Source organism: Miniopterus schreibersii, assembly GCF_964146895.1.
Source record: "Miniopterus schreibersii genome assembly, chromosome: 10".
NCBI classification, from domain to species: domain Eukaryota; kingdom Metazoa; phylum Chordata; class Mammalia; order Chiroptera; family Miniopteridae; genus Miniopterus; species Miniopterus schreibersii.
In genome coordinates this window covers 23,371,258-23,391,628 of record NC_138110.1, presented here as the reverse complement: position 1 = coordinate 23,391,628, position 20,371 = coordinate 23,371,258, and the positions used below count along the sequence as shown (strand labels likewise).

The window sequence follows — 20,371 nt, the reverse complement described above, 5'->3', positions numbered from 1 at the left end:
ACAACCATAGACCATACCCTATTGTTATATTGGATGGTTCTCTAATCACTTTCTGAGTCTTCTCTCCCTGGCTATGATCTAAGCATGTTCAAAATGAGAAGTCCAGTTCACATGTTCCATATTCCACTCCAGTGCCTAGAAAAGATGTGAACTTCACTGTTAATAAGTCCATACCCTGTTCTACACCATAAGTGCAAAACTCTAGGCACCCTACACACACGTCTTTCCAAAGAGCCACGACTTCACCACTGTCCACAATAAACCACTGACACAGCCGCATATCCTGGTCATAACTTCCACCACCTCGCTCCACCACCACCACCCCAAGTATCCCACCCCCACCACCACAGCCCCACTAATCAGGACACTGTACTTTACAGATAGTACAAGGTCAGCAACACTGATGCTGCAGTGTCCTGATGGAACGTGATCCTAATGAAGACCCTTTTGCATTGGGGTTGAACTTAATTTTATATTCTTAATGGTCAGAGCAGGGATATAAGGTAATGGGTTTTCTTTTGACAACCAAATCCAGAAGCCACCAGAGTTTTGGTGAAGAGTTCTGGGAGGGCACCCTCCACAGGAAGGGCAGCTGTGGAGGCAGCTCCTAGGGGTGCCCCAATTTTATCTCCCCTGAGCTCCCTCACTTATTCCCACTGCCCCTGGTATACCTAGGGGGCAGAAGGACCTCATCAGTATGGGCTAACTGTCTTTGCTCAGTTTGCCTGAAGCAGCTGGTATTTAAAACAAAAGAAGTACTCAATTCTAACCCTGAACACAGATGAGAAAATGCACAGAGAAAATGCAAGCCCAATGAAAAGTAATGATTTTCCCAAAACACAGTTGCTGCTCCTCAGATAGTTATTCTAGTCCCAAGGAGATTCTGAACACCAGTGGCTTTCCCTGCACCTCCATTTCTTCCAAGCCACACCCCATCTGCAGATGCCCCATATATTCCTGGCCTCCACCCCCAAACACACCCCCTCTCTTACATACACACACACACATCTTCCAGGTGTCATACCTCAGGTTTCTTTTAGATTCCCCTCTATATGTAGCAACCTGAGACACCCCTGAGGAGAAGAGTTTACACACAGAGAAGACAAAAGTGCATAATTCAATTCTACATCAGCAAAGGTAATCAAGATGTGTGTGTGTGTGTGTGTGTGTGTGTGTGCGTGTGCGTGCGTGCAAGCATGTGTATATCTAGAAAGGTGCTGGCAGCTATGTGATTGCCTGACATTCATCTAATAAATTGACTTTTTTCTGTGAGTAGCAGGAGGGAGAGACCACTGAATTCAAACACAGAGTAATTCTGTTTCACTCCAGGTCCGCAATTGCCTCCGGACTCCACGGGTACAATGGGATGCTGGTTGGACTGCTGATGGCCGTGTTCTCCAAGAAGTTTGACTATTACTGGTGGCTTCTGTTTCCCGTGACCTTCACCGCCATGGCCTGGTGAGATGCCTCATTCTTCCTTCTCACAGACCCACAAAGCCCCAAGATGACTATGTCTTACACTGGATTGAGACAGGCACCATTACGGGGCCCAGCGTATTCATAGTCAGGCTGGTTTGTCTTGAAAGGTGCTATGAAAGTCCACAAGTTCAATTGTAACCCCAGAGGATCTTGTTTGAATCCAGAATAACAGGGACCCTTCAAAGCAACAAAGCACCACAAGTTTGGTCTTGTGCTGATTCTTCCTTGCATGATAGGCTTCATAAGAAAGGCTAACGTTTATTTGAGTATTTCCTACATGCACAGTACTGAGCAGGGTAGAGCTATTATTATTCCCCGTTTACAGAAGGGAAAGGCCAAGGCACACAAAGGTTACATAACTTGTCCCCAGATCACACTCTAAAAGTTATCAGTGCTGGCCTTGAACCCAGAGCCTGCACTGTTAAACCCCAAGCTATAAGGTAATCGTCTGTCCTGTGGCCTAACCAAAGCCCAAACACTGAAAACTCGCTTGTGATAGAAGCATTGCACTTTCCTGGACCAGAATACCTGTATTTAGAGCACAGAGTCTTTGATGGGAAGCATCAGTTGAGATCTTACTGTGAAATCACCTCACTTTGCAGAAGGAAGGGAAAAGCAGCCTGGAAGGAGATTAAAAAGAAATATCCACTGAGTGCAGTGTGTGTGAGGCCCTTTACTCATAGGGGCCTTCGTTCACTTGCATCGGCAGCAGGCCTGTAGAGTCCAAGGGTATCGTAGTGCCCACTGTCAATCAGAGGCAGAAAGCCTGAGGTGAACCCATGTCCCCAACCCCTGTGCTCACCTCCTCAGACATGCCCACTGATTTTGAACATCTCTAAGAAGTAAATGTCTTTCTTTAGTTTCAAAGTCTAAAGTTACTAAAAGCAGTTAGTTTAATTTAGTTTAAGTACTGTTCCATTACTTTTTAGTAGTTCTTGCAAATAAATTACTACATTAAGCATTCTGGGCAATTTATGTTTTTTCTTAGGGCTTCTTTCTTAATCTATCAGGACAAACAGCTAGAGCAGTCTTTTCTGTGTGGATTTCCTTAATGTCTCCCACAGGCCCGAGTGTAAGGAGTGGGAGGACTTGTCTTCATTTGTATACATTTGGTTTAGCACTGAATAGATTAAGCCCCTTGGCACAGCTGAGCCACATTGCACTGGGTGACAGTTTGTCTCCCCAACCCATCCTCACTTCCCAGTTTTAAAGATAAAACACCATTGAGCACTCTACTCTGAGCTGAGCTCTGTGCTATTACCGTAGCTGCTCACTCATCTCATGTAGTCCTTGAAGTCCAATTCACAGGGTTGGCATGAGTAGTGTCATTTTCCAGGTTTATCCAACAAGTATTTGCCGAGTGCCTGCTATGTGCAGGGGCTATTCTAGGTGTTGGGGATCATTATGAGCAAGAGAAGGTCTCCATCCTCTTAGAGCTTACATTTTTCTTGGCAAAGATAGAAATAAACTCATGAACTGGTTAATTAAAAGGACTGTTTCAATGTGTGATAAGTACTTTGAGGAAAGCAAGATGAGGCAAATGGAACTGAGAGTGATTCCAGATGTGGCTGTCAGGAGGCCACTTTGCAGAGGGGCATTTGCCCTAAATGCTAAGAAGTCACCTGCCCTCTTATTGAGTGGAGGATGCTGCACGCAGAAGCAGCAACATGGGTAAAGACCCCAGCTGCAGAAGTGTGATGTGTTCAAGAGACAAGACCAGTGGGGCTGAAGCCCTGAATGGAAGAGGAGCTGCAGGAGGTCAGGGCAGAAGTAGATGAGGGCCAGACCCCATAGGCCTTGTAGATCCAGTAAGCCTTTGGATTTTCATTACAACTGTGATAGGAAGCAGTTAAAGGGTTTTAAGCAGAGGAGTGATAGGATATGTTTTACATTTAAACCATTCACTCTGCTTGTAGTGTGGAGAATGGATTTTAAGAGTAAATGCTGGAGGCATAGTTACGAGTTTACTGCAAAAGCTCAGGAGGGATAAGAGTGGTTTGGACTAGGGTGATATCCAGAAGGTGGTGAGAAGTGGTTGGGCTTGGGTATATTTTAAGGAAGATAGAGGCAACAGGACTTCCTGAGAGGCTGTGGAGCATGCGGGCTGTGGGGGATGACTCAGATACTCCTATAATTTGGTGGAGAAGACTAAGGAAAACAGGTTGGTGGTTGGAGACAGGATGCAAACTGAGGGTTCTGTTTGGACATATTAAACTTTAAACTTCCAAGTAGAAATGTTGAGTGGGTCATTAAATGTGCAAATCTGGAACTTAGTGCTATGGTCAAGATTTGGAAGGCAGAAACATAGTGGAGATATTTGTGACCGTGGGACTAAAGATATTACCCAGAAAGAGAAGATTTAAAAGAGAGAGAGGAAAAAAACCCAAGAAAGAGTCATCTTCTAATATTTAAAAATTGGCAGAAGAGGGGAAGAGCAACTGACAGAGTTGCAAAGGAGCCGCTGGAGAAGCAGGAAGAAAACTAAGACTATGCAGTGCCGTGGCAACCCAGACAGAAAGTGTTTCAATCCCATCAGAGGGTCCAACAGTCACATGCAGGGGCAGGGAATGACCATGGATTTGGCAAGGTAGACGTCATTGGTGAACTGGACAAGAGTCATCTCCACAGCGTGGGGAGAACTCTGATTAGAGTGGATTTAGGAAAAAATGGGAGCAGAAAGATTTGGGGTAGCAAGGATAGGCAATACTTTTGAGGAGTATTGCTGCAAATGAAAGCAGAGAAAAGGGGCAATAACTGAGCAGATATCAGATGAAAGGGGAAGGATTTTTAAAGGTAGAAGATACTAGAATAGGTTTGTGTATTTATGAGAAAGATCCAGAGGAAAAGGAGAGAGAGGAGAGAATGGCAGGAGGGAAATCTTTAAGACAGATTGGATCCCAAAGTACAGGGGGGAAAATTAGCCTGATAAAAGAGGAGGAACACTTCCATCATACGAGAAAGGCACAGAGGAGAGTCTGTGGACACAGGGCAGTCGGAGTGTGAATCTTACAGTTGAGGAAATGAAGCATTTCTCATCTTGTCATTTCTGTTTTCTTAATGAAGTAAAGCAAGGTGGTTAGCTGAAACTACAGGGACCCAGACATGAAGTGTTGAGGAAAAAGGAGGAAGCGTAAAATAGTTGTCTCAGCAAGTTGGAGAATTAATTTTCTAGGGATGTGTTTCAGGCGGTCTTAAACACCCATTTGTGACTCGTAGTCATTAATTAAAAGTAGACCACTCAACCAGATCATGTGATTTCATGTTTTGTCCTGCGCTCACTGAGTGTGGAAGACATAGGGTGTTAGGTATTTAGGGTGTCTGGTCCCTTCAGAGGAAACCAAAGCTAAGGAAGATTAATTACTGAATGTTGCTCATTCAGCCGGTAGTGAGAATTTGCACCTAGCTCCTTCTTTCTCCAAAATCTATGTTCTTTCCAAGGAAGAGGCCAAGAAGAAAGAGAACATAAACAACTCAGGTTTTCATTTCCACACGGTGGTTCCCACAGTAGCTCAAGGTACTTTAACGGAATCCAATCCTGTGTGTTACGTGTGTGCCATAACAGCCTCCTCCTAGGAGGTCAGACTCCTACAGCATTATCACAGCTCAGCATAGTAGCCATTGAACATCTTGATGATCCAAAGGTAATACATGATATTTTGTAAGAATTACATTTTGTTTAGCTTTCTTGGTTTAACCAACAAGGAAATATTTAAATTATTCTATGAAGTATTCTATTCAAAGCAAGTTTATACTACTTTTAAATTTTGTTTCTCAAAGATGCAGCCTTAAATTGAACACCCTATTCCCAATCGCAGGTCAATGGACTACTAGAGTCTCAAGGGAGCCAGGAATGACTGTGCCAAAGAGAAGGGAGGACAGTAAATGGCACAGTGGCCAGAGCTGATGAGATAATGTAGACCTAAGAATGGCCACAGTGATCAACCCTTTGTTTCTTCCATCTTCAGCCCAGTTCTTTCTAGTGCCTTGAATTCCATCTTCAGCAAGTGGGACCTCCCAGTCTTTACGCTGCCCTTCAACATTGCGGTGACCCTGTACCTGGCAGCCACAGGCCACTACAACCTCTTCTTCCCCACAACACTGGTGGAGCCCGTGTCTTCAGTGCCCAACATCACCTGGACAGAGATTGAAGTACCCTTGGTAAGTTGCCCAATGACAGATGAGTTGGGACGCCCTGATTCCACCACAGACCTCCTCACTAGCTGGTTTGTGCATTTCCCAGGCTCTCGGCCTCCCTAGATGTCCCTCCCTTAGATGATGGGTCTGGTGGAGAAGAGGCCGGAAAGGGTCACCACCACCTACCTTCGCATGTTCTTTCAACAAACATTTATTGAAAACCTAACCCGTGCCGGGAACTTTATCAGACACTGGAATACATGGGGACAACAACATCCTTGCCTTAGAGAAGCCTACACTCCACACAGAAAAACATAATAAACAGGAGTCCATACCAGTGTTAAGTCGGCCGTAGAGAATGGTGGGATTGGGGGGAAATATTACATAGATGGATAGTTGGGTGAAAAGGCAAGAAACTAAAACATAGGTTTAAAATTAGGACTTACAAGTTATTATCAATAGAATTGGAGGGTGAATTTTCATGAGCTTTCCATATCAATGTTTCTCAAGCAGGGGAAATGTTGCCCTCTTGGGGACAGTAGGCAATGTCTGCAGACTTTTTTAATTGTCAAGACTGGAAATGTGGGGGTGCTACTGGCATCTAATGAGCAGAGGCCAGGGACTCAGCTAAACACCCTACCATGCACAGGGCAGCCCTCTCCCATAACAAAGTCCACAATGTCGATAATTCCAAAGTTGAAAAAACATGTTTTGTATCCTACTATCACAAATGTACACATTCATTTATTTTACTGATCTCTAGACATCCTAGATGAAGAGATATAATAGAAATCTAACATAAGATAAAACATATAGAATGGTAAAAATTTGGCCTCATTAACAAACCTTGATATAGCTAACAGCTACCACTAAGGCAAGTTTATTATGTATTAAAAGCTGTTGTAAGCCTTCAACTTAGTAACTCATGTAACCCTCATAAAAACCCCATACTAGGAATACTATCATTATCCCCATTTTACAGATGAGAAAGCTAAAGCACAGAGAGGGTTACTTGCCGAGGTCAAACTGCAGCTAGTGCCTGAACTTAAAGCCCAGGCATCCTGAGCCCAAGCTTTGAACCACCATCCCCTTAGTCCATGGCGGACCTGTGCGCTCAGCTGGGAAGATCACAGGGAGGCGAACCCCTCTGCTTCTCAACACAGGCCACCCATTATAAGGTACCTTTAAGTGTTGGAGTGTTCTTTACATTCCTCAGAAGTCTCCCTTTATTTTTCACCCATTAGTTCTAGCTCTCCTTTTTAGAGTAAGTTAGAATATTGTTTCCACGATCACCATTTCAGTATTTGAAAAACTACTTATGTCCTCAAATGTTTGTGCGACCTGATTTCTGAGCCCTCTCCCCCCAGCCATGCCTGTTGTCTACAGATGCTTAAAGCTCAGTGTGGCCCTGCTGCTGGGCAGGTGGACAGCACAGGTCCTCCAGGGACAGGCACACTGTTGAATCTCGCCCCACCAGGAAAGGAGAGGCTCCCCCACCCCCGGTGGCAAACACTGCTGGCAACAGTACAGAACCTTTTTAAAGTTTCGTCTAAGGCTGAGGCCATAGTAGGATCAGAGGCAGGGTTAGGCCCTAAATCCAAAACAGGAAAGACAGAAGCCTATGTTTAAGGAAAAGCCTGCCCTCTGAAACAGAAAATGCCTGGGACAAAACTAACTTTGATAGAATCGTCAGTAATCAGCCCTCTGGCAACCAGGCACTGCCTTTGGGGCACAGACCTGCTGTGCCTGAGCCCTACCGTGAGACACTGCCAGAGAGAAAGGCTCCCATCCATCCTGTACTGTGTGGCTATCCAGTCCAGCACTGAGGGGACTCGAGTGGAAAAGGCCACAAAGAAGAGATGCCTCTCATTCATCTTCCAAATAAACAGAAAGTGGCATGACCCCAAACCACGTACCCTGAGACCCAAGCTCACTCTCTGAGCTCCGACCACACCACCACTCTGACAACAGGCTCCTCTTCCACACCATCCAGACCTGAGTTTGGGTTAATCAAGGCCATTTCCCTCTTTCTCTTTCAAACAATGAGGGAGTGACTTCCTTTTCTGTTGAAATGGGCAAGTTGTTGTTATATGAGGTTTATCCAGAGTATGAGGAGGCTGGTGTTCAGTAAATTTCCACTGCACACCTGACTGCCCCTCACACCAGGGTGTCAGCTGTGGCCTGGAGAGCAGCGTGGAGGGGAGGGCAGGCTGCCCCAGGGCCAATGCTCGCCAGGCTAAAATACAGTCCCGGTGGAGGAAGCTTCATTCTAAATCCAGGCTCCATTCCAAGGCAGCTTGTGGCCTCATTCCTCTCATTCTTGACTGCTTAGGCTTAAAACCTGTGTTTCCAGGTGAGAAGGTGGGAGCCGAATTCTCCTTGGTGTCCAACATTCCTCAGACTTTGGGAAGTCGTGGAATATTTATTGAGTAGATTTCCAATCTATTCCTGGACTTAAGCTGAGTTCCCTGGACTGGTACAAAGTGTTTTGAGGGTTCCTTTAAATAACACAGGGCTCCTGCCCTGTCATCCCTTGCACAAGTCTATAGGGTCTGGCCCAAACAGTGCTTGGTTTTTAAAAGGCCACATACTCAGAGACAAGGGTAGACAAAACTTAAAAGCCCTCTGAGACTCCTCATACAAAGAAATCAGACTAACTTCAGAATTCAATCAAGTTGTTAAAAGGTACAAAATTTCACCAATGGGAGAAAGACAATTAACTCCCAACATCTATAGTAGATTATCAATATCTAATTCATTGGTCCCCAAACTCTGTTGCACATTCAAAATCCCTGAGGCCCCGGTTATGCTCCATACCAGTTAAATTAGAAAGTCTGGGAGGAGCCAGGCATCAATATTTTTCTAAAGATCTTTAGGTGACTTCAGTGCACACAAAGTCTAGAAACCACTGAGCTAATCAATACATAGTTACTAAGCACCTCTTATGTACCCAGCCATAAGGGATCCCTGCCCTCAAAGAGGTCGTATGACCTGGTAGTGGAGAAAAAAGTTTGCAGAATTTTAAAGCTGGAAGATCATCTGCTAGGGCAGCCTCCTCGTTACAGAGGGGGGCATCAGAGCCCAGAACGAGGAGATGACATGCCCATGGTCACACAAGACCTTGTGCAGAGCCTCCCTGAAAGCTGGAGCCCTCAACCCCCAGGCCAGTGCTCTCCTTACCCTGCCAATCTCCCCCCTTCCCTTTTGCCCTCAAAGGACAGCAGAATGTGGGTGATTCAGCTTGAGCAGAAAAAGGCCATCTGACATCACTGCCAATTAATCATGTTCTATTCCAACATGACAAATGACGCTCGGCTCAGGGACGGTTGGCTTCGTGCTGTTCTCCAGATGCTCTTCACGTTCTCTTTCTTCAGTGCTGAGAGCTCTTCCACAGTAGGGAAGTGCCGCCTCCTCCTTCTCAGGCCTCACAGTCCCCAGGGTAGCACTGACTGTGCAGCGGCCACCAATAGACCAGGGGTCAAGCTCAGAGGCTATAGCCTGGGCTTGGTCACCGATGTGCTGAGTGATCTTTGGTCCAATCATCCATCATAATGACTTAGGAACTTCCTAATATTCCTGGGATATTTCTAGGATTTCAGAAGGTCTAGAGGATTCTCATAGGGCCCTGAAACCCACAATGGCAGTCTAAAGAGGAGGTGTTCTCTGGTCCCCTCAGAGCAGAAGCCATTTGTCCCTCAGAAACACCCTACCCAGCCCCTGTGACGGGAAGCCCTGCTTGGCTTTGCATGAGGGACGCTCAGATGCCTGCTAGGTGGTGGAATGAGGAGCCATTTGTTCCAGCTCATGCCCTCCCATCTTCTCTCACATGCTGGAGGGCACAGCCATACTCCCGTTCCACCCCATTACCCTGCCACCACCCCAGGAATGACTCAATCCTGGCCCCGAGGTCTGGTCTTTGCATTTTCAACCCACACTCCAGTGATCTGGATTCTATTTACTTTGCAGCTGCTACAAGCCATTCCCGTCGGGGTCGGCCAGGTGTACGGCTGTGACAATCCCTGGACAGGCGGCGTGTTCCTGGTGGCTCTGTTCATCTGCTCACCGCTCATCTGCCTGCATGCGGCCATTGGCTCCATCGTGGGGATGCTGGCAGGTAGGGCAGGGCCCCTCTACGCAGGGATCATTTTCCTAAGGTCAGTTTCCCACACACACAGCAAATATTCTAGACTTACCATCTTCACTGGAGTTTTTAAACACTATTTTAAACACTATCAGGGGTAGGGACTTACTTTTCCCTTTCTTGACTCTCCAAAGGGAGCAGATTGCAGTAGTGGGACATGTGGAGACATGCAAGGGGAATGAAGACTGGTTGGCCTGAAGACTGAGTCCTTAGGAGCTGAGGGGTAGGAGAAGGGGGTGGGAGCAGAAGCGGACCAGACAGAGGCATAAGTGAGCCAACACTTTGAAATTTGAAGTAAGCTAAAAGAAAAAAGTTCTCAAAAATTGTATTGCCACTTGACAAATGTAATTTAATACTTCTACATATATGTATATGTGTGTACACACATCTATACATGTATATGGACAATAGAGTCGGAAGTTAGAGTTCAGGGCTTTGGGAATAGGAACCTGTTGACTTTTTTCCTAAGATTTTTCAAAAATGTCTTAGAAGCAGAACTATTTTATAAAAAAAAATTATCTGGAAAAAATTTCAAACTGATCAAAAATAAAAGTAGCACAAAAGTCACCCATAATTATTTACCCAGATTCACCAATTGTTCACATCCTACTATTTGCTGTAGTCTTTCTCTATCTCCATATATCTATGCACATTCATACCTTTTCTCAACCGTTTGAAGCTAAACATTTTTAATTGAAATCTTTCTTGCTAAAAATGCAACTTCTCTGGCCAAAGGGAGGGCCTGGAGTCCTATGGCCTTGCCCTTCCCCTCCCCCCCCCGCCCCTACCCCCCTCCCCAGAAGCAGTCATACATCTTTGCGAAATCTCTGAAAAACAGTTTGGAAACCACTGTTTGTTGGTTTCCATTGTTGGTTTCCAAAGACCAGACACCATCTGTAGAGGCTCCTTTAATGGGTAGGGGTAGGAGGGGTGGGGTGGGGACAAAGGCTTGAATGAAGCCACCCTGAGTCCCAGCACCAGCCACAGGGTGGCCTTTGTGCTGTGACCCAGAGCCAGCCAGAAACACCACACTTTGTCCCACAGCCCTGACCGTGGCTACACCCTTCGAGATGATCTATATGGGCCTCTGGAGTTACAACTGCGTCCTTGCCTGCATCGCCATCGGGGGCATGTTCTACGCCCTCACCTGGCAGACCCACGTGCTGGCCCTCGTCTGTGGTGGGTATTTGGGAAAGCTGACAACTAAGTCACTCTGTTATTCCTCCCTCCCCCACCCCACCCTTGGTGATGTGAAACCCATGTGACCACTACTAAGAAGTGAGCAACAGTGATAGAAGGAGCAGTGGCTTGGGTCTTTCACAGCTGGGGGACTTGAGGTTCCTCCTCACTATAACTGCTATTATATTTACACAGCGCTTGAAAGTTCACAAGGAAATCACACGTGAATTTCCTCATGTGCAGCATTCTTGATCTCAGTGACTCTTCATTCAACAACGATTTGTAGGGCACCACTAGGTGCCCAGCCCTAGGCAAGACATGGAAAACACAGTCGTGTCCACATCCTCATAAAAACATAGTCTAGCAGAAGAGAACTCATTGCACAATTATTAAAGTTGTGATGTTTAAAAGAAAATCTAGTGATGTTGGGAAAATCTAGTGAAATGGTGTACCTGGGAGCACTGAGATCTGAGAAAAATATAACATAGCTCTGTGGAAGCTTGAATTCCATAGAGTAGAGAGAGAATGCTGTGCCAAAGAGAAATTGGTCACAATCTTTATTATATCTGCACCCAGCACCACGCTCTGTGCTATATAAACATATGAACTCACTTAATCCTGGGATCACTACCAGCAATAGATTGTCAACCCATTTTACACATGAAGAAATGAGACTCAGAAGGCTTAAGGAGGCTAGAACTCGACAATTAACGGCAGAAATAGGATTCAAACCCCAGTCCCATCTTTCCACCAGCCTTCCTGCCCTGGTTTGCTTACATTCTCTGAAAACAGCAGGATTTTAATAAGCAAAATTAGAGACAGGTAAAAGGAAGAACAGCATCCAAAAGAGCTTTTCTCTTGTTTTCTCACACCTCAGTGTGAAAAGGCTAAGTGAGTTCCATGTCCCTTGTATCCGCCTCAGGAGCCAGCACAAGGGTGGACATGGAGACAGTGAGTTCAGTAAATATTGTTAAGTGAAAAGCATCAGGTATTTTGAGGTTCAGACTGGAACTGCCTTTGGTCTTCAGAGAAGTGGCAGATTCCTGTGGCTAGAACCTTCTGGGAAGGCTTCAGAGGGAGGCTGAGGTTCATCTCAACACTTCCAGGGTGGTATTTGGATAGGCAGAGAGAAGAGAAGGTGTCCTGGACAGAGAAACAAAGAGAGCAAAGGGGCAGAGGCAGAAGGAGCTTGTCCACAGGCACCAGGGGTATGGCAGAGCTCCCCTAAGTGTCCTGGGAACACACATCCTGCTGTTGAACCCAGATGCCTGGCTCCGAGGGATGGACTCATAAACCAATAAAGTCCAGCTCTAATGGGACTTAGTGAAGGTCCAATAGCATCATGGTAGCTCAGAACCTTGGACAAGAGGGGCCTTATCTGGAGCTCTTGTACTTTTAGTCTGACCACTCACTCCCCAGACAGGTAATCAATCATCCAGTCATCCAGCTTGTGTTAGACCATCTTCAAGGTCAGTGTGGACAAGCAAAAGATGCTTAACAACCCCTGACTCTATACAAGGCCACCAGGGAAGTGGGAGGAGATAAAGGGATACGTAAGCTTTACTCTCTGCCCTCAGAGAATGCGTAGTCTGGTGGGAGGTGGGCCTCATGTCAAGATGAGGCTGCTGGAGACAGGCTGGGATCCCTGCTCTTGGGGAGGGTTGCGGGTGGGCCCTTGGAGCTGACTCGACGATCTTTGCTCTTCCACAGCCCTGTTCTGTGCATACATGGGAGCAGCCCTCTCCAACATAATGGCAGTGGTAAGTTTGGACTCTCCTGAGCACTGTGCCCTCCCCTAGCCAGGGCTTCAGGACGCTTGGAGTCTTGTGAAAGAATCCTGAGTGGGTTAAGGTAGCTGATACTCTGCACAACGCCTTTGGCAAGGTTTATCCAGGGTTTGTCCAGAGAAGGACTGGCAATTGGGTACATGTGCCTCTGAAGTGTGCATGGTGAGTGTGTGTGATATGCAACCAGAAGTGAAAAAAGATGCACAGATAGAAGTACTTGTGTTTGGCTGGCTGTTGGAGGTCATCCATTCCTAGGCCAATTTTCAGGTTCCATCATTAAAAAATTTTAGTTGTGTCTAAAGGTGACAACACCTCAAATTCCTAGACCAGCTCCTCTGTCCTTACGATTCCAGATATCAGTGCTGTCACTAAGGAAGGGTTCCCACCTTCAACCCCAACCACATCCTTTTCTCTGAGTCCTTGGAGCCCAGGAGCATTTTCAGACCCCAGTGCTTTTGCTTCCAGGTTGGCGTGCCACCAGGCACCTGGGCCTTCTGCCTCACCACCCTCATCTTCATGCTCCTGACAACCAACAACCCAGCCATCTACAAGCTGCCCCTCAGCAAAGTCACCTACCCAGAGGCCAACCGAATCTACTACTTGACATTGAAAAACACTGAAGAGGAGAAGTCCCCCAGTGGTGACTAGCCAAGTTCTAGGCAGAAATGCTCTTTGCCTGGACCTTGTGTCTGCTCCCTGTGGTCTCAATTCTAGGTCCATCAGCAGCAGCACCCGCTTTCTGTGCCTCTCCTTGCACCTGTGTGGAATCAAACACACCTATAACTCTCTTTCTGGTGCCGGTTTTCTCTCCCTATCCAAATTGCCATAACTATACATTGTGTGACATTAGAATACTGAGCTTACTGGAGTTAGAAGCAAGGCTTGTGTTTTAAGTGTCATCAACTTAAACCAAGAACATTCTTTGTATTTAGTCTTTTGGGAAGGTGATTAAGAGATAATCTCGTTGGCATGTTTAACTAAATAATAGATGCTATAAAATTGAACTTGCTGAATGGTTCCTAGGCAGACACAGAGTGGGTGAAATTTCAGGGGACACTTGCAAAGAATTGAAGGCACCATAGTGCACAGTGCTAGTGGCTGATGGGCACATGTAGCTTTACACAAAAGAGGAATTTCACACTGATAAAGTTTTAAAGTCCAAATAGGGACAACTAGGCAATGGCAGTGTCTAAACATGGAGTCTCGAACATTTAGTAGTCAGAGTAAAGGGCAAGATGATATTCCACAGCAGGGAGGAATTAATTAATTAGAATCCTATATGTGACTTTTATTCTGAAGGATAAGCATTTCTCAGCGTAGCTCAAGCCAGCAACTTTGGGTACAAATTTCAGTTGAGGAAAATACCTGAGCTCATTTGTGAATAGCTAGGGAAATTTATTCCATTTTCATATTTGCCTGTGGATATTGGAGGCTCTGTGAGATCTATGATACTTAAATGGTTAATCTTGACTCTAGAAGAACAAACAGTTATCCATGAATTTTATAATTTGACTTATCAATTAATATAGTCTTTAGCTTGCATTCAGTCTTTAGTTATATACAGATCAGAAATTAACAAACTTTTTCTGGAAAGGGTCAAATAGTAAATATTTTCAGCTCTGAAGGCCATACAGTCTCTTTTGCAAATACTCAACTCTGTCATTTTAGCAAAAATTAGCCTTAGATGGTATATAAATGAATGAGTGTGGTTGTGTCCCCATAAGCCTTCATTAAACAGGCAGCAAGCTGGATTTGGAGTAAAGCAATAGTTTGCCAGTGCCTGATACACATAATCAACATTAGCAATGGTTAGGAGTTGATGAGCAGTGGGCAGGCCCAAGGACACCACTAGTTCTATATTACAGACATTTACCTGCTGACTGACAGTGTGAAGATTCTTCGGAAGTGGAGCGGACATAAGAAAATGAGATTAGCATGACCAGACTCCGGAAGATGTGCCCTGAGCTCTCAGAGATGACAGACCCAGTGATGCGCACTAGCGGGTGCAGTTTCAAACCATTCCCCCTGCCACACTAATGTCTGGAACCACTCCTAAGACTCTCCATCCCCCACCTCCTCGCTCTGTTTCCCCCTGGCCACTGACTCACCACCACGCAAGAAAGAAAAAAATGTGACTCTTCAGAAGCCCAGGAGTTTCCAGCAGCAAGAGCAGGGAGGCTCATAGAATCTCAGGGTTGGAAGGGAGTGTGGAAGCCAGGTGGTCCCCCATCCTGTGATGCATGATCCTCTATAGGAAGCATGGGGGCTTCAGTTGCCAGCCAGGCTTCCAGTCGGGGCTCAATTACCCACAATGGAATGGAGACCCCAAGGTATTCTAACAAGACATAGCAGAACCAGAGATAACCTAATCATTGCTCTAGGAAATCACCCCTCCTCTCCATTCAGCCCTGGAGACGCTCCACCCAAGAACTGAATTGGATGGGAACTGTCTTTTACTAGATTCCTAGGAGAGAAAAACTAGTGGATAAGAAAATTCTTTCTGCTCACTTGGGCAACATTATCTGTTCCCCTCCCTTCTCTTCCCACCCACTTCCTAGTGTGACATTTACAAGATGCCACTTTGGTCACAGGGATCTGGGTTTTGGGGGTTTTTCCCCTCCCAAGTTCCCACTTTAAACCGCCCCTCCAGGAATGAAAAGTTAACTGTCTTTCAAGCTGCCAAACTCATTTAAAGACAAAGGATTAAAAGTTAAGTCAGTCAGAAAAGGGAAAAATATGCCCACCAAGTCTGGAAAAAACACAGGTCTCCAGAAATTCTATAAAACACCATGAGCAAGATGGCCAGATACTTATGCAAAAATAGAGAAACAAATTATCTACTAGTTTGAGATAGGAAATGCTTAAATGCCTAAGTTAATCACTGCATCTCTTTGCCAAGAGAAGTCAGACAAAAGTGATGAAATTTTTTTTTAAAACACTTTTGGGGCAAAGACGCAGGAAATTGATGGCATTTCCCGAATGTGGTTAAACAAGGTCCTCCTGGAGACAGAACAAATCTCATTAAGACAGGCGGTGGGCAGATGCTACATCTCTCTGTCCTGGGTGTGGGCAAGGGTGGGACAGAGTGAAAATCCCCATCCCTCTGAGAAGTATGCCCAGTGCAGGTCACCTTGTCCACAGGCCATGGACAGACGCCCAGATGTCCTCTGAAGTAGCTCAAATAGTCTCAGAGGACAGGAGAGTACCCTGAGTGACCTTGTTCCGCCTTCACCAGCACTTCCCCATCTCACTGACACCCTGAATGAGTAGAGGCAGGAGCCCTAAACTTACAGATTCTCACCATCAACAGGAGGTTGCAAGGGAGCAGGCCTCCGGATATTGTCCATTGTCACCCCAAACTACCAACGGTAGCTCTCAGTTGTGTAAATTATAGCTAAACATAATCACTTGTGGCTGAACATTAATAAGCAGTCATTAAAGAGAGAAGGAAGATACGTTTAGGACTGGGGAGAAGGGGCTTTAGAGGAAACACTGTCTTAAACACTCTTTTTCAATCATGCACACCCCTTTCCACTGTCTCCTCCCCAAATCTCATCTCCTCTCCCTCTGGACTCACCATCTCCCCCTGGCATTTTCATCTCTTCTACACTAAAAGTTCTACTGTCTGTGTAGAACAGTGTTGTCCTCCTGCATTTTTAAATCATTGATCTCAAATCATCTTTCCAATCACTTCTATGATCATTGACATAGTCAAGTTTTCTACTTCTTTGTGGTCAAACTTGAGAGTTTGTTTTCTAGGAAATAATCCATTCTCTTTAGTTTTAAAATGTTGATGCCATAGAGTTACTCATAATGTTCTCACAATAATTCAGTCTCTCCTATAGCTCTGCTTTCTCTCCTTTGTAATTTCTAATCTTATGTAATTTTGCTCTCTCTTTTCCTTAATCAGGTTTGTGAGAGATTCATCCATTTTATTGGCTTTGTCAAAGAAGCAGTTTGGCATTGTCATTTCTACTTGTTGTGGTTTGTTTTCTATTTTATTGATTTTTTTTCCTATGTTCTCGTGGTTTATCTAAATGTTCGTTTTTAACAAATGTTTTAAAATTGATATAAAGTTTCTTCATTTGAGATCTTTTTTCTTTAACAACAAAGGCGTTTAAGGTTATTCATTTCCCCCTGACTACACCTTTAGCTGTGTACTGTAGGTTTTGGGGTAAAATATTCTACTTTTATCAGTTTTTAAATAGCTTGTAATTTTAGTTTTGATTTCTCTTTGATCCAAGGATTACTTAAGAATGTGTTTCTTAATTTCCAGCATTTAGGATCTTTTGATACTTTTAAATATAATCAAGTTTTATTGGATTATAAGCAGAGAATATGACTTGTAAAATCTCTATTTTAAAATTTTATGAATTTTTCTTCGTAGCCAATTACTTGATTGATTTTGGACATATAAAATGCAAATTTTTATTTGAAAGAAAGACATTAAATTGATTTATTAATTGCATCATTCAATTCTATGTGCTTATTTTTTGTCCATGGGACCTGAATTATTAAAAGAGTTTATTAAAATTCAACTATAATTGTATAGCTTATTAAACTCTTTTGTATTTCTAAAACCCTTGTCTCATGTATGTAGCAGGTACATTGTTTGGTGCCTATTGACTATCATTAATTCTTCACAGATTTTATTTTTTACTATTACAACTGCCCATTAGGGCTTTTAACCTCATTTCAGCTCATCCCACATTGATGTTGCCACACCTACTTTCTTTCTTATGTCTTCTTATACCTTTGTTTTAACCATTTTTATTTCCTTTTAACTTTATCATTTTCTTTTAACTTTATCATTTTCTTTTAACTATATTTCTTAAAAATAACCGAGCAGTGTTTTGTATTTAACCTAATCTTAGTGTTTATGCAATTTAATAGGATAATTCAACCTCTTCATATTTAGTGTAACAATCAATATGCTTGTTTTATTTCTTCCACTTTATTTTTTACTATTTATTTTTGTTACTGCTTTTGTTTTTCTTACTTTTCTCATTTGGCACATTGGATTATGTTACTTACTATCTCTTCCTTTCTTTTGTTCATTTGGAAGGTCTGCTATTTCTTTCCATCCCATTAGAAGTTGCTGCTCCTTTCTCAGTGCTCATAATCAAAACCATATTTCTCTATTATTAGATAAAAACAAGATGCCAAATATTTATCCTCACAAGATAGCCCATTTCGCCAATGCTCCTTCCTCACCCAGAGGAATGAAACCTTTATACTGCTTTCCCTGGCCTCCTACCCAAGGCCCTCCCTGGCACACTTCTCCAATATCTTGCACCCCTAGATTTTGCTGAGCTCATTTATCATTTTCAGTTCTCTCTTGCAGTATTCCTCGCTGTTATTACAAGAATCCTTGCTTAACGCCTGTGTCACACATTCCCAGGAATTCTGTCCCTGTCCACTTGGAGTTTACTATTTATGTATATTGGGCGCGTTACCTTTTACCACTGTTTCTCTATTCATTGCCTTCCCCTGTGTTTGTGATCTTTGTTCTTAATCATTAACTACCTGTTTAGGACCCTTTCTTGAGTAATTTCTTCAAATAATAAGTGACAAGATACAGGCGGCGTGCTCTCTGACTGTTCGCATGTCCCCCGTTTCTCTCTGCTCTGAAGTGAGCGGCGTTTCAGGGGGATGGGCCCCTGGGCGGTGGCCTTGCCCCTCAGCTCTCTGCAGGTGCCGTGTCGTCCTTTCCTGGCCGCCACGTGTTACAGATAAGAAATCCGATGTGGGTCTCATCCTTTCCTTCTTGGAAACAACCTGTCCTTTCTTTCTATGAGGTCGTAAGGTTTTCGCCTTCCCCTCGGAGTGCAGCGATTTGGGGACGCTAAGCCTAAGCGTGTGTCTTTCATCGGCGCTGCCGTGAGGCTGCGAACTCAAGCCTTGCTCGGCTCCCGCTTGTCTCGCTCGCCTCTTCCTCCCCCTCCCTTGTGCCGTTTCTGGGGTACCTGGCATCCTTCGGTTGGCTCTTGAGCTCTGCTCCAAGTTGTTCGTCTCCTTCGCAATGTCCACCGTGTGTCTTTTTGCTCTGTCTTGAGATATTTCTTCCATTTAATCTTCCAGACCAGTGATTCAGATCACAACAGTAACCTGTCTTTTCTTCAATGCAACAGATTAGTTGAATATTTAAGTTCAAAACTCAGACTTTTCATTTCTCACTATCTTTGGGATGGGAGCCAAAATTGAATCTCCATGGGTGTATGTTATTCTTTTGTTGTTACCTCCCTCCTCTTGCTCCATAAATCAGACACAGCTCTGGCAACTCGTGGCCCCAGGCTTCTGCCTATTCCTCTTACTCCATGATTCGTGGGCCCCCGTCCTGGTAGCTCAAGGACACTTGCCATGAGTCAAGGCCCTGGAAGCTCTGCCCTGCGGCCTGACCTCATTCACTCGTTCATGCAGGTGACATTTTGTGAGGAGCTATTAATATGTTACTCAAGCCCCTACTTGACAACAAACCAGGAAAGAATCAGACCAGTCCCTGCCTTCAAGGAATTCATTTTATGGGGATTTGCCTGGGCAGGTGAGTAGTCTCACCTGAGGTGGAAATGAGGCTCACACCACAGATTGCCTGAGCCCCGTAAGTTAGGAGCACCAGTTTTATTATTTTGAATGAATTATCTGGTTGGGTTGGCCTTCTGTTCAGGAAAAGCATCAAGCATGATTTTAAGGGCCTGGGGAAATTTCTGTACCCATCCTCCTCTTGTCTTCTATCTTGCCATTACCTGCTGCCCAAACATTCCCAGCCATCCCTTCAGCTGAAGGCTTTGAACCTGTTAAAATATAAACAGTTCTGGGAAGGTACCCCAGTTAGCATGATTAGTCATTTGCATCTTAGGTGGAAGGAATCATTTCTGAGAATAGGTTGAATGAAAAAGGAGGGGAGAGTACAAAGAAAAAAAATGGGTAGCACATTTTAAGAGAGCCTTTGGCAAGGAAGGGTACCCTGAGATGAGGCCGAGCTGGGTGAATGAGGCCTGGGCCCCCTTGGCTCATCGGTGATGATAATGAGGGCACTGTACTGGGCTTTCAGAAAAGAAGAAATGACTGGGGATGCTTGCTTTGGGTGGGGGTAGACCAAACAACCACTGTAGACTTTCCCTTCCAGCTCTGAGTTTCTGTGATTCCATGGCCCTGAGTCCCTGCAGAGAAATGAGGAGGAGATATCACTGAGGTGGCAAAAAGTTAAGAACATAGAAATCAGATGTACCCAAAATATGCCGTTGTTGCCTTTACAGCTTTCCTTAGAGCTTACCCGGTTAGTCATCTGGTCGGTTTACCAAAACTTTCAACATGATTGCTTGCGTGCGTGCAAGCTGAGGGACCAATGTCACTCAGCTGTGCCTTTACTTCACCTTCTCCTGATCAGTGTCCCCTCTCAGGGGGTTCTTCTGGTCAGCCTCTAAGATCTGCCCATCAAGATGCTCAGTCTTTCTGGCCTATATCTATGGCTACATCAAACCCGTGGGCTTCCATTTTTGTGTGTGCTTCCTGTAAGAGTCTGTGTTTTCTTGGGTCATAAAGGTTGCAAGGGCCTGGGGACAACTATAACCTAAGACCAGTTAGGAGTGGGTAGTTTCAGGGTGACTATGATTTCTACTCAATAAACTTCAGTCTCATTTGGCAACTTTAA

The 20,371-nt window shown here is 44.7% G+C and overlaps 2 protein-coding genes across 2 annotated transcripts in view; both read left to right on the top strand.

Annotated features, from left to right (window-relative positions):
- The window catches only part of LOC308563103 (urea transporter 2-like), a 65,240-nt gene extending 44,877 nt beyond the window's left edge, over window positions 1-20,363 (top strand). The window contains exons 5-10 of the mRNA XM_081149832.1: window positions 1,330-1,458; window positions 5,445-5,637; window positions 9,580-9,727; window positions 10,799-10,933; window positions 12,644-12,693; window positions 13,186-20,363. Coding sequence (XP_081005958.1) covers window positions 1,330-1,458; window positions 5,445-5,637; window positions 9,580-9,727; window positions 10,799-10,933; window positions 12,644-12,693; window positions 13,186-13,368 — 838 coding nt within the window. The 3' untranslated portion in view covers window positions 13,369-20,363. The remainder of the gene's footprint in view (window positions 1-1,329; window positions 1,459-5,444; window positions 5,638-9,579; window positions 9,728-10,798; window positions 10,934-12,643; window positions 12,694-13,185) is intronic.
- LOC308563104 (urea transporter 2) overlaps window positions 13,322-20,371 on the top strand; it is a 29,806-nt gene continuing 22,756 nt past the window's right edge. Inside the window, exon 1 of the mRNA XM_081149834.1 lies at window positions 13,322-13,360. The gene's annotated coding sequence lies outside the window, so the exon portion shown is untranslated. The remainder of the gene's footprint in view (window positions 13,361-20,371) is intronic.